Source organism: Molossus molossus, unplaced genomic scaffold (genome assembly GCF_014108415.1).
Source record: "Molossus molossus isolate mMolMol1 unplaced genomic scaffold, mMolMol1.p scaffold_m16_p_19, whole genome shotgun sequence".
NCBI lineage: Eukaryota > Metazoa > Chordata > Mammalia > Chiroptera > Molossidae > Molossus > Molossus molossus.
This window is the reverse complement of record NW_023425354.1, coordinates 37,269,866-37,289,269: the sequence shown is the minus strand read 5'-3', so window position 1 is coordinate 37,289,269 and position 19,404 is coordinate 37,269,866. Positions and strand designations below refer to the sequence as shown.

At 41.9% G+C, this 19,404-nt stretch overlaps 1 protein-coding gene across 1 annotated transcript in view; it reads right to left on the bottom strand.

Moving 5' to 3' along the window:
• CRLF3 (cytokine receptor like factor 3) overlaps positions 1-19,404 on the bottom strand; it is a 47,136-nt gene that overhangs the window by 14,166 nt on the left and 13,566 nt on the right. Inside the window, exons 2-6 of the mRNA XM_036268952.1 lie at positions 18,234-18,441; positions 10,933-11,020; positions 9,599-9,776; positions 7,989-8,211; positions 7,170-7,302 (exon numbers count right to left, since the gene is read on the bottom strand). Of these exons, the coding sequence (XP_036124845.1) occupies positions 7,170-7,302; positions 7,989-8,211; positions 9,599-9,776; positions 10,933-11,020; positions 18,234-18,441 (830 nt within the window). The remainder of the gene's footprint in view (positions 1-7,169; positions 7,303-7,988; positions 8,212-9,598; positions 9,777-10,932; positions 11,021-18,233; positions 18,442-19,404) is intronic.

The window sequence follows — 19,404 nt, the reverse complement described above, 5'->3', positions numbered from 1 at the left end:
TTCTCCTTATTATTTTAAAGTTTCAAAAAGTAAGAAAAGTCAGAACTAAGGTGCTACCATGAATTTACTGGTCCCAGAAGTTCCCATTCTCTCTTCTAAAAGAGTTTTCACCTTGCCCTGGCCGGTTTGGTTCAGCAGTTGGAGCATCGGCCTGCGGACCAGAGAGTCCCGGGTTCGGTTCCTGCTAGGGGCATGTACCAAAAAAAAATTTTCACCTCCACAACTCCACTGAAAATGTTCATGTTTGCATCACCAATGGGCCTCCACAATGCAAATCCAAAGGTCAATTCTCAGTCCTTAACTGACGGATCACCAGCATCTCACAAGACTGATCACTCTTTGATCAACTGACTTCCAGGACACCACATTCTCCCACTTTTCCTGTGTACCTCCTCACTTGCTATTCCTCTTCAGAATCCTTTGCTGGTTTTTTAATTTTCTCCCCAACAGTGTCTTCTATCTACACTCATTCCCTGGATGATCTCATCCAGTTCCACAGCTTTAAATACTTAACTATATGCTAAACACTCTCAAGTTAGTATCTCCAACCTGGCCCGTCTCACTGTACTCCAAACTTAATTTGTGAAAAAATAAGCTGATATTCACCCAGAAATATGCTCCTCCTACCTCAGCAAAGAACAATTTTAGCCTAACAGTTACTTAGTACAAAAACCCTGGGGTCATACTTGACTCTTTTCTCTCCCACATCCCACAACCAATCCATCAGTCAATCTTGTCAGTTCTTCCTTCAAAACGTATGCAATTCTGGTTGCTTTCCACTACCTCCACTGTTCTTCGTGGTCCACGCCACCATTAGCTCTCAAGATTATTTCTGCAGCCTCCTAACTGGTCTCCCTCTCTGCTCATACTGCGTTACAGACTATTTCCACACAGCAGCCAAAATGACTTGTAAAACACATGCCAGATGATGTCATTCATTTGCTCAGTATCCTCCTCAGCCTTACACTAAATCAACGCCGAGTCCTACAGGGTTAGACTGTCAGAATTTGAATCTTAGCATCACTTAATCTATACAACCTCAGGAAGGTTGCTTACTCTTTTTTACTTTTTTTTTTTTAATTCCTTACCCAAGGGTATTTTTCTACTTATTATCAGAGTGGGAGAGAGGGAGAGAGAAAGAGAAACATCGATATGATAGAGCCACATCAACTGGTTGCCTCCCACACGACCCAACCAGGGCCAGGGACGAACCACAACCGAGGTACATGCTCTTGGCTGAAATCAAACCTGCGACTCATTGGTCCAAGGGCCTAACACTCTAACCACTGAGCCAAACCGGCCAGGTCTGCTTACTCTTTTAACATTTCAGTTTCCACATCCATAACATGTATCTACCTTGTGGGGATGTAATGAGCATTTATAGACATTAACTCATTAAGAACTAATATATGGTAGAGCTCAACAAATGTTAACTGGCTGTTACTATTTTGTATAGTCTAGCTCAACTTGCGAATTCATGACAAGTCAAATGCACAGCATGACCCCCATGATCACAGAATGTAAACCCGACTTGGTTTTACTTGTTGGAGGGCAGAAATCTCTGTATGCAGTATCAAATGCCCTCCTTCTACATGGGCACAGGTGACCTCCAAAAGAAGCACTTCTGTGAGAAATTAAAGAAGAAACATACAAAGCCTGTCCAAAAGACTATGCTACCTTTCTGGAGTTCTCTCTGGATATACTCTCCATCTCTGTTAGCCCCGTCCATATGCTTTATTTGCTAGTCTTTGCATTTTTTTCTACTCTGTGTTTTTTGGTTCTTGCTTTGTTTCTCCACCTAAACCGTTCTTTCCAGTTCTACCTGGGACAGAGCCTTTACCAGCCCTCACCTAGAAGTAACCTTTCCTTCCTCTATACTCCTTAGCAGTCTGGATATTTATTAGACTAATTTATAAACTGCCTACTCTACATTAAGCCAAAGTTTCTGTTTTTTTCTTTTTCTTGCATTCCTGCCAATAACAAGTATTATAAATACCATCTGAGTGGAATAAGGGCTGAATGAAACAATCATACTCATTCAAAAGACCGGAGCTGATCAGAACTATCCTTACAGTTTAGAGAAGCTGTTTAAGATGGAAAGAATATGGACAGGAAAAAGTACAAGGAATAGTCCTTACAGTTACAAAATAGTCACAGGGATGTAAAGAACAGCACAGGGAACACAGTAATACTGTAATAATTTTAGGGTGCCAGGTGGGTACTGGAAATATCAGGGGGAACACTTTGTAAAAATATATGAATGTCTAACCACTATGTAGTACACTTGAAACTAATACAAAATAATATTGAATGTAAACTGTAATTTAAAAATGAATCTTTAGAAAACAGTACTTAGGTTATCTGGAAGGAATAGCTGCTTTATGTGAACACCCCAAAACACCCCTATCTCTTGGGATGCTCATTCTTGGAACCCAGCCACCATGCTGTGGGGAAGACCAAGCAGCCCCTGGAGGCCTCCATGGAGAGGCACCAAGAGCCGGACTCAACTCGCCAGCCATGTTAGTGAGCCATTTGGAAACAGATCCACCACCCCTAGTCAAATTGCCCCAACTCACACCACATAAGCAGAGGTGACTGCAGTTGCCAAGCTCTGCTAATTATAGTTTCCTGAGCAAAATAAGTGACTATTGTTGTTTTATGCCTCTAAGTTTTGGGGTGGTTTGTTATACAACAACAGAAAAATGGAACATTAATTTTTTATGTTCTTTAAAGGAAAAAGTTATTAATAAAAAATGGCTACCTTACTGCCCCTTGATTTACTGCCTCGTGTGACTTTTGAGAGGCAGGGCAGCACAGTGCGAGGAGCACAGACTCTGGGGCTGGATGGCCAGGATCTGGACACCAACAAGTCCCTCGGTCTCTCTGTGCTTTTGTTTCTTTATCTGTAAAAGGAAGAAATAACCTCCTAGGCTATTAGGATAAGAAAAGGCTGTTTGAAAGGAAGCTGTTTTAAAGAAAAGAGGTACCAAAGAAGAGAAAGTTAAAATATGGCTTAAAAATAGCGAGAGAGGAAATTTTAGAAGAAGGAAAGGGAAAGCAGAAACGGTCAGGCAGGAAATCAGGGAGAGGCCAGGGAGGAGGGGTTGCTAGCAGACCGGGGCACCAAATGAAACCGGGCTGTAGAGACTGTTAAGAGCCAGCCAGTAACTGGTTTCTTTGGCTTCAGCAGCAATAAGCATTCCAGAAACTTCAGCAGGAAACAGATTGGGCCAAACAACAGGGCAGTGCCTACAGGAGTACAATCTCCCTTCTAACCACGAGGCTCTCAAACACCCTCAAAACACTGCAAAAGTTTGCCTTTATTCGAGGAGGCCTATCAGTTCCTCCCTGATACATGGAGGTGCCCCCAACTCACATCTTCTGACTTAACTGCTGATGCCTGAAATTCTTTTAAACAAGGAGAGAAAACATATTCATTCCACATTCAGAGAAAAAAATGAGAAAAATGCAAAGGTCTGGCTAAGATAATACTGAGCTTAGCTATATTTCAGTTAATTACCCTGCCAAGTGGGGCCCAGTCCGGCATCTTTGAGGGAGGAAGTAGGAACTAACTAATGGTTTATGGACGCCTACAGCCCACAGCTAGTAAATGGATTTAAATTTAATCAATAAATATGTATTGAACGACTTAAGGAACAAACCTGAGTATGCCAGCTATCAGACCTTCCTGTGTTCACAGAGGAAGAATGCAAAAGCAGAACAGCATTAAGTCACCATCTACCACAGAAAAAGGTCAGTGAAGAGGAAACAGGAAAAGAACTAAGGCTACAGTAGCAGAAAGACTATAGATTTCAGCACTAAGTAGAATCACGTTTACTCTCCCAGGAAGACAAACAAGATGCAATATAGACCAGTCACTAAGATCACAGACTCTGGAGCCAGCCTGACTGGATTTAAACCCTAACACTGCCATGTGACAGTGGTAAGTGACTTCTCTATGCCTTAGCATCCTGATCGCTAAAATGAGTAACTGCATCTATTTCATTGGGTGATTGTGAGACTCAAAGGAGTTAATAACTGAGGCAGGAAAGTAAGAAGCTGGGAAAATCCCTGGGCAAGTGAAATGGGGAAACTGAGACAAAATAATTAAACAAGGCCAAACAATTTAAAGAACTTAGAGCCAGCCAGTGAATCATAAGACCTTATCTTCCCTGACCAAGGACACTTGAGAGCAAATGGTTTATGCCTCTCCTGGGAGACAGAGGACAGAGACCCAGTTAGTGCCATTAGTGCCAGCCAAATCCAGGGACAAATGAAGTCAGGGGAACAAATGACAAAAACTCAATTAGAGATGGACAGACCAAGATAAACAGTAAAACAGACCAAAGAAACATATACACAATGGACTACTATACAGCTGTAAGAAAGAATGATCTCTTATCCTTTGAGATGACATGGAGGGACCTGGAGAGTATTATGCTAAGCGAAATAAGCCAATCAGAGAAAGACAAACACCATGTGATCTCACTTATTTGCGGAATATAATGAACAAAATAAGCTGATGAACAAAATAGACCCAGAACCACAGAAAGGAGTATGGTTCTGACTGACAAACCTCAGAGGAGGGGGGCAGGGATGAGATAAACCAAAGAACTTATATGCATATATGCATAACCAATGGACACAGACAAGAATGCTGGGAGGGGGTGAGATTGGGAGGAGGATGTCAGGGGGAGAAAAGGAGAAACATCTGTAACAACAACAACAAAAAATTATTAAAAAATAAATAAAAATGTTAAAATATCTCAAAAAACCCCCAAAAACCCAGACCAAAGAATAATCCCAAATTCTCCTATATGCTCATTTTGATGCATCAGGATATTAAAAACACACTTGGAAAGCTGACAGATATTCTGCTGAAACCCTCCCCTAAGATGCTCACATGCAGAAGAGAGAAAAAAACCTCAAGACAAAAAACTACCAGCACCAGCTAGCTCAAGAGCACACCCATGCCTCACATCGGGCATGAACTTTTTACTTCCTCCTAAACTCTAAGGGTCCCCATGAGACTTGCAACCAGAGGTGCAGTGGGCAGTGGCAGCTCGTCCCAGGGTTACCCCCTGAACCTGTCTCCAAGGTCCCCCTTTCTCTGACTTTCCAGTGAGCTAAAAGCAGTCCCTCCTTGGCTCACTCTGTCACTGAGACTTTACTTCCCAGTGAACTACCAGCAGACCCACCTTGGCTCACTTCTTTCCTATACTGTTGCTAAGGAACCAAAGCAGAGCACCACCTAGGCTCTCTCCTGTTGCTTCTTCTGCCCTAAGTCCTTCCTTGTTTCACTGTCCGCAGCATTAATAAACGTACTCTCAAAAATCACCAGGACTCATATTGTAAAATATTTCCTGTACAAAGTCAAGAACCCACACACCACAGGAGACACACTGCTTAAGACAGACCTACTCCAGGCCCAGTCCCTGTCCAGTAACAATTCAAATAAAATGTTTACAACAATATCTGGCACATAGTAAATGCTATTTAAATATTAACTGCAGCCCTGGCCGGTTTGGCTCAGCAGTTAGAGCATCGGCCTGCGGCCCGGAGAGACCCGGGTTCGGTTCCTGCTAAGGGCACGTACCTCGGTTGCAGTTTGTCCCCGGCCCTGGTTGGTTGTGCAGGTGGCAACCATTCAATGTGTCCCTTTCACATCAATGTTTCTCTCTCTCTCTGTTCCTCTCTCTTCCTCCCACTCTACCTGAACAAAAAATGGAAAAATGTCCTCGGGTGAGGATAAAAAAATAAATAAATATTAACCGCAATTATTATTACTGTGATTATTATTCTTATTATCTGAGATATCTGGCCTAAATCTGTCCACTGAAGAAGCCCTGCCATTACACAGATGCACCTTGTTCCAAGGAGATTCACTGATGGAAGTATTTTTGTAAAGGGGGGACATGAACAGAGTAGGGGTATGTTAGTATAGACAACTCATGATTATTTGGGGAATAATGAAATAGACTTGAAGCACTAGATTCCTTATTTCTCTCTCTCTCTCTGATGGTGTTTTTCTGGTTATTAAGTCATTCTTTCTTCATAATGTAAGGGGTGAGAGGCAGTATCAAAAATGAGAGAAAGCGTAACTATTACATTCTGATAACTGCTGACAGTTCAACTGACTTGGCAGGCAAAGAACACGGAAACATTAGCTTAGATAACACATTCAGACACTGTCCACGCCTTATATGACAAGGGACTGAGAACAGGACGAATCTGGAACAAGCATTCACAATAAAATCTCATGATCTCAAGAGTTAAAATTTAGAGGAGAGTTTGCTACACTGTCAGTATGGTGAACATCAGGCAAGCTTTACTTTTCTAAATCAAAACTGGGCTTTGGTCCAGCCTGTGTGGCTCAGTGGTTGAGCCTCGACCCATGCACCAGGAGATCGCCGGTTTGATTCCTGGTTGGGACACATGCCCAGGTTGTGGGCCTGATCCCCATTGGGGGGGGCGTGCAGGAGGCGGCCAATCAATGTTCTCTCTCATCGATGTTTCTATCTCTCCCTCTCACTTCCCTTCTCTAAAATCAATAAAGAAAAAAAAATTTTAAAAAAAACTGGGCTTTGGTTGCTAGGAGACCTATTTAGAAAATATGCCTATGGAAAGTACATCTCAGATAACATGAAAACACAAAAAATAAAATTTTCTAATACAGGAAGAAACAGACAGACAGAAAATTAACAGGTGGTAGCAGAGACTTGTTTTCAGTTTTATTTTATAATTATTATATAGGATGTTTACGCTGATGAGTTGTCTCTCACAGAGACCTGCTCTGATTCAAAAAGGAAAAAAAAAAGTTCTATGTCTCTAAATTTGTAAGGTTGATTTTGAGATGTATTCTATTTACTTACCTCTATTTACCAAGAAAACAGACCTAAACATAATGAGTACATATTATGTATCAAACATAAGCAAGGCATTTTATATATATATACACACACATATATATGTATCTCAGTTAATCTTCATAATAACACTATGAATACATTGGAGAAAACTGAAGCAGAGAGAAATAAAGAAATCTCCCCAAGTATCACTGCCTATAAATGATAGAATAACCTCAGGATGATTTTGATCCGAAGCTTATCTCTGTATACTTCATTATACTGCCTAAGCAATGACCGACAGATACTTTAACATCTACTTGCCTGAATGTTAACGTCTGCCCACAGAAATAGGTTGGAGCGCTGGAGTAGAGGACACCCGAGGACTCCGAATCATTCCGGAGTGCTATATTTCTTCGACTGCTCAGACTGTACCCCTCAAAGCCAGCTGTCCACTCTTTTTAAAAAGCAACGACATTGAAAATTATTAGAATCGTTTCAAGACTAGCTTCAGTACAGACACAAACACATTAAATAAGACTTGGAAGCAGAAGAGATTCCTCTTAGAGGTCATGAGCAAGTTCAATAAAAGAAAGGTTCCTCCAATGATAGGGAATTAGGGTTAATCCTATAAATCACAAAAACACTTTTAGTCTATTCCAATACAATGTTGGCATGGAAGATCAAATAAATGTTATGGCCTAGCTAATAAAATCATGTTTGAGCTTATTCCAACCAGATTAAGAACTAATTCACAAATGAGTCTAAATCTGTTTAACTAGTAATACAAAAGAGATCGATTTCAATAATATAATTTTTTAGAAAAAGCCTCTACCTAGATATATATTGAAGGTTAGGATCAAATATTGCAGTTTCCTGATGCAATATTTAAAATCTGTGTTTTTAGGAGATGCTCCTAATCCTGTGTAGCACTATTTTGGACTCTGGAGATAAGAAATGTTGAAAATTTTGTAAAATTCATATAAGTAATTTGAGCAGGAAGTAAAAGACATGCTCCGTATTGTTCTAATCAATTCAGGGTTTATCCTTAGAAAAAACGGTTGTCGGTGTGCTGCCTTTAGAACAGAAGACAAGTGTTCTTACACACAGCTAAGCTTCAGGAGTGAGAAGGCAGTGGCATACCATGAGGCACCAGCGTGGAATGACCCATCTGGGGGACGCTCCAAGGACTCCACTCTTGTCTGCCATCTCCTCGGGCGCACACTCTGAACTGATAATCAACATTGGGGTCTATGTGCAATACTATGAATTCAGTTTCAGAGCCTACATATACATCCTCAAAATGATTTGAAGTACATTTACGGAACTGGAGTCTGTAATCTTGGGCTGTGAAGTCGTCATCCACCTAAGGAGAAAGGTTTTGTGTTAGGCAAAAATCAGAGAATAGCTTCTCTCAGCATCACTGTTTAAGAACTTTGAATGGGGCATTTTGGGCCAAGCATACAAGTCCATATGCTGAATATGCTCAATACAGGCGATTCTCAGGAAGGTCACAGGAAATATTCCATCATTGCATCCTTCTTCTCTTTATTGAACCATGTCTTTTAGACTTCCCCATCTGATGTGATAAAAATCTGCTTTCTTTGATGAAATGGCATGTTTTATATACAATAATGCCAAAGATAAAAAATTCAACATTCAAGGAAAAGAATCTCACAACTATATAAATTATATAACCAAGAGAGAATTAATATCCAGTATATATAAAGAACTCCTAAAAAGTAATAGAACACAAACCATCTAATAGAAAAATGAATAGGTATTCTATAGAATAAATATAAGAAGCCAAAAATATATTAAAATGGGCAACCAGATTTATAATACGGAAAATGCAATCCCAAACACAATGAGATAACATAACGGCAAAAATATAAAGTCTAACAATGCAAGTGTTGCTCAGCAGGCAGAGTGAGAGGAACTAGAACTGCCCCTGGTACGATCACTTTGGGACAAGCTTAGTATTACCTAGTACAGTTCTAATACTCTAAAACCTCGTAATTTACAGTAGGTATGTACTTTAGGGGAAAAAATCTTACATGTGTACACAAGAAACAATAATGATTATGGCAAAAAGAACTAGAAACTGTAGGATCACTGACAGACGAAAGAATAAAAATGGGATAAGAGTCCTTGTTTTGAACCACCAAAAGCATCTCGACGACTTCTATACCGAGGCTTCATTAAAAAAAAAATTACATTTAAGAAATAGTTCCTAGAAGCTGTACACCCATCTATGAATACATATTTGACAGTCAAACACCGTGACTCCTGTGGACGTGGCTTCTACCTAAAATACGGCAGTTCATCTACATAACTACAGAACACACACAAGTCTCAGCTGTGCAGAGAGTGTGAAGACACCATCCTTTAGACATTTTAGTTCAGCGGTATTAGTTGACTGTTGAATAGAAAACTATCAGACACCCAATATTCACTATCATCATTTGACTTATCTAATAAATAGAAACGGGAGCAATCTTCAACTCAAGAATTATGTTTGGGAAACAATGCAGTGAAACAGGGATCTTAAAAAGTACCTTCAAAATTGTTCATCTCAATGTGGAAGAACTACCTCAGTTCAAGATCCCTGTGACTTTATTTTATTTGCAAAGCAAAAGGGATTTTTGTTTTTGAAGAGAATATTCAACGGTAGTTAAAAAAAATTTAAGGCCCCTAAATCTCCAATCCATAATGTTGAAGCCACTTCTACAATTTTGAATTAAAGTACGTACCTTACACCATCGCACAATGATGCCTCCAGGTTTCTCTATTAGTTCCTCTATCTGTACTGGTGGGCGAGATGCTACTGTTCCATGCTTAAAAATGTGGTCCTTTACTATGTTAAGAATTGAGTCATCCAACTGGGCAGATAAACAAGGCACATCGACCAGCAAAGGCACTTCTGGTAAGCTGAGGAAACAAATCTCACGTGTGTAGGAGGCTTTTAACTGAGAGTTAAAAATACAAGGAACGGCTCTCTCTCTAGAGCACATCCAAGCCTTTCCCCACCCCTTCCCCAGAGGCCTTTTCCTTGTCTCTCCTAAACTTCTTTTACCCCTAGAACTTGTTTCCTGAGCCTATTTATTTTACAGTTCACCTCTTCTATCTCTGTGACTTTCTAAATAAACTTTCTCTTATTAAAAAAAACAAAACAAAAAAAAAGCAAGCCCTGGCCAGTTTGGCTCAGCGGTTGGAGCGTCGGCCTGCGGTCTAGAGATCCAGGTTCGGTTCCCGCTAAGGGCATGTACCTCAGTTGCAGTTTGTCCCCGGCCCTGTTTGGGTTGTGTGGGTGGCAGCCACTCGATGTGGTCCTTTCACGTCGATGTTTCTCTCTCTCTCTCTGTCTCTGTCCCTCCCACTCTATTTGAATAAAAAAATGAAAAAATGTCCTCGGGTGAGGATAAAAAAAATTAAAAAAAAAAAAAAAATACAGCCCTGGCTGGTATGACTCCGTTGGTTGGAGCATCATCCCGTACACCAAAAGATGATGAGTTCAATTCCCAGTCAAGGCACATACCCAGGTACCGGGTTTGATTCCCGGCCGGGGCACATATGGAAGGCAATCGATCAATGTTTCTCTCTCACATTGATATCTGTCTCTCTCTCTCTCTCTCTCTCCCTTCCTCCCTCCCTCTCTTTAAATCAATAAACATAAACATATCCTTGGGTGAGGATTAAAAGAAAAGATACAAGGCATATTTTAGATCAGTCATGTACTACAAGGATGTGGAAGCTCCTGGTAAATAAGGCTCATGGCAGTGGGGGCTTTGTAAAATGTTAGATAAAGATTCTCATCCCAAATAAATATATGTAAGAAGATAAAGAGTTGGTAGGATCTCCCTGGCTGGTTTGGCTCAGCAGTTAGACTCCAAATGACAGCCTGTGGACCGTAGAGTCACGGGATTGATTCCCAGTCAAGGGCACGTACCTGGGCTGTAGGGTGGATCCCTGCCCCAGTCAGGGCATCCTAACTGATTAATCTATCACCCTTATTCAGAACCTTAAACAGAATAAAAAAGTCAATAATTTAAATGCTGAAAAGCCCCAAAGGTACTAACTCTTTTACCTGTCCAGCTGAATGTGCGAGGCCTTTTTGGTAAAGCTCCAGAGTTTTTCATTCTGTTCTCCTACACCACCAAGGATGGCAATCTCACCTACAACCAGAGATAAGAGGTCCACAGTGAAAAATAGTCACATTACAAGTAATCACACAACCCATGTCTAGGTAGGTCTCTGGTTTTTGCAAACAATTCTTAGGTGATGCCACAGTCAAATTCCCAAAAAGTAAAGAGGTGAATGGATTAAGAAGTACAGGTTGGTAGTTACAAAATAGTCATGGGGATATAAAGTACAGCATAGGAAATATAGTCAATGATATTGTAATAAATACATGGTTCCAGGTGGGTACTGGAAATACCCAGGAGGGAACACTTTGCAAAGTAGGTGATTGTCTAACCACTACTCTGTACACCTGAAACAAATACAAAATAATGGATGTAAACTGTAATTGAAAACTAAAAATTTTAAAAATTCCTAGCCCTGCCCTGGCCAGTTTGGCTCAGCAGTTAGAGCGTTGGCCTGCGGTCCGGAGAGACCCGGGTTCGGTTCCCGCTAAGGGCATGTACCTCGGTTGCAGTTTGTCCCCGGCCCTGGTTGGTCGTGCGGGTGGCAGCCACTCGATGTGTCCCTTTCACATCGATGTTTCTCTCTCTCTCTCTTCCTCTCTCTCCCTCCCCGTCTATCTGAACAAAAAAAAAAAAAAGAAATTCCTAAAAAGTAAAAGACACTATTTTATTTATTTACTATATTATGTTATTATAAAATGTCTTTATTGATTTTTTAGAGAGAGAGATAGAAAACATCGATGTGACAGCTCTGGCTGGTCTGGTTCAGCAATTGGAGCATCTGCCCTTGGACCAAAGAGTCACAGGTTCGATTCCGGTCAAGTAACTGGCACTTCCGGTCAAGATGGCGGTGTAGGTAACCGCGGTACCGAGTCCTCCCAAAACCACATCAAAGTTACAACTAAATTACAAAACAACCATCATTCAAAACCATCTGAAATCGAGCTGAATGGAAGTCCTACAACTACGGAATTAGAGAAGCCGCACTGAGACTGGTAGGAGGGGCGGAGGCGCAACAGGCTGGCCCCACACCCACGACTGGCAGATAAAAATCAGGAGGACACCTCGGCTAAGAAGGTCCTCCCTGAGGACTGAGGGGTCCCCGTCCCACACTAGGCGCCTCACTCAGGGTTCCAGTGCCAGGAAGAAAAGTCCCCATCACTTCTGGCTGAAAAAAACCAGCAGGAACTGAGGCTCAGGAAGGCTGGGCGGTTGGGGCCCCAGGCAGCTCCTCTTAAAGGGTCCACGCACGGACTTATCGGACTCTCTCCCTCTAAGCTTGGAGGGGAGGCAGCTCGAGGGGCACCAGAGACATACAGGGAAGAAGTGAGTTTTTTAGCATTGGAGCAAGGACTGGAGAGGGGGATTTCTCTGGGACAGACGTGTTGTCAGAGGCCTTTGTTTCTTTGGTGAGCCCTGCCCTGGGGCAGCAGACAGCTGCCATATCTGGGACTCCAGCAACCTGGCTCACACTGTTTGCCTCGCCCTCATGATTCCCTGAGGCCCCGCCCCAGGCAACTATCAGGCCCACCCAAGCTGTTGCCAGTGGCTTCACCATAGGATTGGCCTGTCTTGGATCCTGCTTCAGGTTTTCCTAAATTCTTTCAAACAAGCAGCATCTAGTCTCAGATAGCCCTATACCTCTCGTAAAGTAATACACAGAAACAAACACAGGGAGGCAGCCAAAATGGGGAGACAAAGAAACAGGTCCCAAATGAAAGAACAGAACAAAACCCCAAGAAAAGAACTAAGTGAAATGGAGATAAGCAACCTAACAGATGCTGAGTTCAAAATACTGCTTATAAGAACGCTCAATGAACTTAGTGAGAACCTCAGCAAACTTAGTGAGGGCCTCAAGAGCATAAAAAAGGACAAGACAGAAATGAAGGATGCACAGTCGGAAATGAAGGAGGCACTAACTGAAATAAAGAATAATTTACACAGATTCAATAGTACAGTAGGTAAAGCCAAGAAGCAAACCATCGATTTGGAATTTATGGAAGCAAAAAACACCTGATCAGAACAGCAAAAAGAAAAAAGAATCCAAAAAAATGAGGACAGTGTAAGGAGCCTCTGGGACTTCAAGCGATCCAATATTCACATCTTGGGGGTGCCAGAAGGAGAAGAGAGAGAACAAGAAATCGAAAACCTATTTGAAACAATAATGGCAGAAAACTTCCCTAACTTGGTGAAGGAAACGGAAATACACGTCCAGGAAGCACACAGAGTCCCAAACAAGATGAACCCCAAGGGGCCCACACCAAGACACATCATCATCAAAATGTAAAAGTTCAAGACAAAGAAAGAATCTTAAAAGCAGCAAAAGAAAAGCAGTTAGTTACCTACAAGGGAGTTCCCATAAGACTGTCAGCTAATTTCTCAAAAGAAACTTTGCAGGCCAGAAGGGAGTGGCAAGAAATATTTAGAGTGATGAAAAGCAAGAACCTACAACCAAGGTTACTCTATCCTGCAAAGCTGTCATTTAGAATCGATGGCCATAGAAAGAGTTTCCCAGACAAGAAAAAGTTAAAGGAGTTCATCACCACCAAACCGTTATTATATGAAATGATGAAGGGTCTTTTTGAAGATAAAGATAAAATATATGAACAAACAAAATGGCAATGAATACATATCTTCGACAATTGAATCTACAAACAAAATGAACAGGCAGAACAGAAACATTCTCATAGATAGAATATTTTGTTGGTTGACAGATGGGAGGAGGGTTGGGGGAATGGGTGAAAAAGGTGAAGGGATTAAGAAGTACAAACTGGTTGCTAAACTGACAAACCTGAAAGGGAAGGGGGTTTGGGGGGGGGTGGGAAGAAATAAACCAAAGAACTTACATGCATAACCAATGGACACAGACAACAGTGTGGGAAAAGGCAGGAGGGGAGTGAGAGGGGGATGGGAATGGAAAGGAGGGGGTCAATGGGGGAAAAATGAGGAACATCTGTAATACATTCAACAATAAAGATTTAAATAAATAAATAAAAATTTAAAAAAGGGTATGTACCTCAGTTGCGGATCATCCCCGGCCCTGGTCAGGGTCATGCAGGAGGCAGCCAGTCAATGTGTCTCTCTCACACGGATGTTTCTCTCTCTTGCTACCTCTCTTCCGCCCACTCTGTCTAAAGACAAATGGAAAAGTGTCCTCCAGTGAAGATTTAAAAAAAAACAAACAAAAAAAAACATCACCTGGCTGCCTCCTGCACGCCCCCTACTGGGGATCGAGCCCGCAACCAAGGCATGTGCCCTGACCAGGAATCAAACTGGGACTTCTCAGTCCATGGAATGATGCTCAATCCACTGAGCCACACCAGCTGGGCTAAAAGACACTATTTTATTTTATTTTTTTTATCCTCACCCGAGGACATTTTTTTTTTTTTTCCATTTTTTGTTCAGGTAGAGTGGGAGGGAGAGAGAAGAACAGAGAGCGAGAGAAACATCGATGTGAAGGGACACATCGAGTGGCTGCCACCCGCACAACCAACCAGGGCCGGGGACAAACTGCAACCGAGGTACGTGCCCTTAGCGGGAACCGAACCCAGGTCTCTCTGGACCGCAGGCCGACGCTCTAACCGCTGAACCAAACCGGCCAGGGCTAAAAGACACTATTTTAGAAGTGACACTAAGGTTAAGCTCAAGAGGAAAAGGGGTCCACAATGGCAACACCTCGCCAGAAATGTCTATTCTGTTCTATACAAAGAAATCTGGTTGTCAATCAATTTTATGTAGAGCAGAAGGGCCAGGGCTTCTTTCCACCTCTCCTACAGAAACTATTTCCAAATGCAATTACAGAAACTTTATCAACTCCAGTAGCAGCCAGGAGTGATAGGGCACGGGATCTTATAAAACCAAATGATACGGTAATATTTTCCTAAAAGACTATCATATATTAGGTTACAAATTACTCAACAGAACAAAAAGAAAAGGCTATATAAAGGCAGTAAAAGAAAAACAACAACGAACTACGTCCTTCCACAACCCCCAAAGACCACCACCAGAACTCTATTCCATCCAAATGCACCTTGAAATGACTTAAGTTCCCCTCACCAAAAGGAAAACAGACACACACTGAACACTGCCTTAAAATCTTCACAATTCCATAAATAAGTTTTTATCCCTTGGGAGAGGAGGAGAGGAAAGTTTGCAATTTAAAATATTTCTGAAATATAAAAATATTGAGGCATCAGCCCAGGCCGGTTTGGCTCAGCGGTTAGAGCATTGGTCCACGGACCAATAAGTCACAGGTTTGATTCCGGTCAAGGGCACGTACCTTGGTTGCGGTTCATCCCTGGCCCTGGTTGGGTCGTGCGGGAGGCAACCAGTTGATGTGGCTCTAACACATCAATATTTGTCTCTATCCATCTCTCTCCTTCCCTCCCACTCTATCTGATAATAAGTAGAAAAATACCCTCAGGTGAGGAACAAAAAAATAAATAAATAAATAAGATAAAATAAATTGAAGCATCAGATGCTGTAACAAGCACATATGTGCCTCGAAGGATTTATTTTCAAACTAAAAACATTTCTCATGCCCTGGCCAGTTTGGCTCAGCAGTTAGAGCATTGGCCCACGGACCAGAGAGTCCAGGCTTCGGTGTCAGCTAAGGGCATGTGGCTCAGTTGCAGTTTGTCCCCGGCCCTGATTGTGGTTGTGTGGGTGGCAACCAGTCGATGTGTGTCTCTCTCACGTCGATATTTCTCTCTCTCTCTCTCTTCCTCCCTCTCTCCCTCCTGCTCTATCTGAGGATAAATGCAAAAGTGTCCTTGGGTGGGGATAAAAAAAAAAATTTCTCAGAAAAACAAAAACAAACATTTCTCAGTCCTCAGAGTGATGCGTGTACATTCCTGACCTATGCTGAACTGCTTCTGGGTTTGTTTCCAAATGTAAACCCTCCAGGGAAAGATATTCTGTGGTCGTGCTAAAAAAAAAATTCCCAAAGGTACTGTTATGGTCAACAGCAAATAAGCACTTCTCATTAAAAATAAGACTAGAATATAATTAGCATGCAAAGATAACACTAGTACCACTCTCTACATGGGACCAAAAGGGGGACTGATTTCCAGTGGAGTAACAGACTTGTGGGCCATGCACACTTTCTATCCTATCCACATTCTGCAGGATGGATTGTCCTCAATCGCCTTCCCTGGATCTTTTTTCTGCAACTGTTCTTTAAATGTTGGCATCCCACCTGGCCAGTGTGGTTCCGTGGACTGAGCATAGTCCCATGGACTGAGAGGTCCCAGTTCGATTCTCAGTCAGGACACATGCCCAGGTTGAGGGCTCAATCCCGGTGGGGGCGTGCAGGAAGCAGCAGATTGATTCTTCTCTCTCGAAACATTGATGTTTCTCTCTCTCTCTCTTAAAAAAAAAAAAAATCAATAAAAACATATTTTTTACAAAGTAATCTTGGAGACTTTAAATGTTGGTGTCCCTTAGCATTCTATCCTCTGCTGCCTTCTCTTCTCATATTGTAGACTCTCTCTTGGTGATTTTAATTATCCCCATAGATTCAGATTTGATGTATTTGCCATTAACTGCCACATTGACATCTCCAGGTGTTATCTCTCTCCTAAGCATTCTACCCACCATTCCCAACTACCTCTTGGCATCTTAAGCACTTCAAGGTCAATATACCCCAAACCAAATGCTTCAGTACCCACCAAAGCCCCCCCCCCCCTTCCTTCATTTCCTGTCAGTAAACAGCACAATTTACTGACATCCCAAATCAGGCTGGTTTTGGTCATCCTAAATCCTTCCCTTTCTCCTCCAACCTATATCTAGACAATCACCGATAATCAACACTTATTGATCAGTAAAATCATCAGTAATTCTATCTCTGAAAAATCAGAAAGCCAGCTCTTTTTTATCTTCACCTGTCACTGCCCTCATTTTTTCCTATATGGATTTCCTGCCACAACTTCCTAATTAGTCTCTTTTACCTTGAATCCAGCCTCCAAACTATAGGCAATGCCATTTCTTTAAAATGCAAATCTGACTGTGTAACTCTGCTGCCTAAAAATACTTTAAAAGGATCCTTGATTGCCCTGGCCAGTTTGGCTCAGCAGTTAGAGCATCAGCCTGCGGTACAGAGAGACCCAGGTTCAGTTCCCGCTAAGGGCATGTACCTCGGTTGTAGTTTGTCCCTGGCCCTGGTTGGGTTGTGCAGGTGGCAACTACCTGATGTGTCCCTTTCACGTTATTTCTCTCTTTCTCGCTCTCTCTTCCTCTCTCTGAACAAACAAATGGGAAAATGTCCTCAGGTGAGGATTAAAAAAAAAAAAAAGATCCCTGATACGCCCCTCACTTCACTCGTGATGTTACTTCTGCTTCCACTCGTGCCGTTACCTCCTCTTCTTCCTTGTCTGCTTGAGGAATTTCTTGAAGTCTCTGCAGAACTCCTACAGAAAGCCATCCTACACTCTTCCACAGTTAAGCACCTCCCTTCCATGTTCCTGTAAGGCCTCAGATCTCTCTCAGCATGTATGTCTCTCTCACTGTGAACCCTGAAGGGCAGAATTTTTATTTAATGTACCTGACAAAGGCTTATAGGAAGAAAGGAAGGAAGAAGGGAAAGAAGGTAGGCAGCAAGGCAAGAGATCTGGGTATATTTCAACCAAAATAATTGGCTAAAGACAAAAATATAACTACAATTTCAGGAGTAAACACTAATCATATTTGTTAACCTACAAAAAAGGACAATGGAATGAAATTCTACAAACCATAAACACTCTGAAAAACATTTGAAGGCTCAAAATGAACTTAAAATTGCTGTTAACAGTAAATGTGAGAAAAATCATTTACTCCTTCTTGTTTTGTAAATTATTGTTTTTTCTTTATTGATTTTTAGAGAAAGAAGAAGGGAGAGGGGGAGAGAGACAGAAACATCGATGAGAGAACAATGACTGGCTGCCTCCTGCATGTCCCCAACTGGGAAATGGGCCTACAACCTGGGCATGTGCCCCGACTGGGCATTGAACCGGCAACCTCCTGGTGCATAGGTTGATGCTCAACCACTGAGACACACCGGCCGGGTTTATTTTGTGAATTATTATAATTAACACTTTCATTGCACTTACCCTGGGATACCTCACTGTTTATCTGTAATCCTATATCACAAATTATCCCAAGGCAGAAACATCCTAAGCACCCCACAGATGGCAATAACCTTGCTGGTATCCCGAGAAATCGGCAAAGTGTCAATCTGAGTTTGCCACATTTAACAGGGGACTCCCACCTTCTTGGACCAAGTCCTCTGCAGTGTTAACTCCGTGCTCTATGAGCTTCTGGCAGTCATCTAATGGTTTAATGGTCTCTTGTTCAATGGTATCCACCTCTTGCAAAAGGGTCACCAATCGCTCATCCAGGAGCTTCCCCAGGGTTCCCTTTAAATCATTAAAATGCTGTTTGAGGACATCTCTGGTCTGTGATGCACTCTCTTTGATCTGAAAATAAATAACATAATTCAGAATCAGAATCATTACAAAACGCTAATCCCTATGATAATTTCAAGGGACTACACAACCATCATCTTCTATTCATTGAAAAGCCCAATGTGATTCATTTGCACAAACTTGCAGATTTGCATAGAACTGGCCTTCAGGTGAGACAGAATGGGCTCAAACCCTGCGTCCATCATTCACAAACAATGTGGACAAGTTAGTTAAGCACTCCATGCCTCAATTTCCTTATTTCTCAAGTGAGTATACTAATATTCACCTCATGGGGTTGCTGTTAGGGTTAAATAAAAATAATATATGCTGCACTAAAACAACTGGCACACTGTTGTTCTCAATAAATAAGTGTTAGAAAGTATCACCTGCACAAAGTAGTTCTTGGCAATAGTACACTTCTGTCAAAAATAATTTTTAAAAAAATATATGTTTTATTGCTTTTTTAGAGAGAGAAGAAGGGGAGAGAGCTAGAAACATTAATGTGTGAGAGAGAGACATCGATTGGCTGCCTCCTGCACATCCCCTACTGGGGATTAAGCCCACAACCCAGGTACTTGCCCTGACTAGGAATCAAACCGGTGACCTTTTGGTCCATGGGTCAATATTCAACCACTGAGCCACACCAGCTGGGCAAAAAGAAATTTTTTTTTTTTAATCCTTACCCGAGGACATTTTTGCATTTATCTTCATATAGAATAGGGGGTGGGAGACATCAATGTGAGAGAGACACACCAAGTGGTTGCCACCCACATGACCCCAACCAGGGCCAGGGACAAACTGCAACCGAGATACGTGCCCTTAGTGGGAACCGAACCTGGGATTCTCAGGTCTGCAGGCCAACATTCTAACCACTGAGCCAAACTGGCCAGGGCAAAGAATTTTAAATTAGGAGATTAAAAGTCATTTTGCTGAAAGAAGTAAAAAAATGGTAGCTTGCCCTGGTCGGTTTGGCTC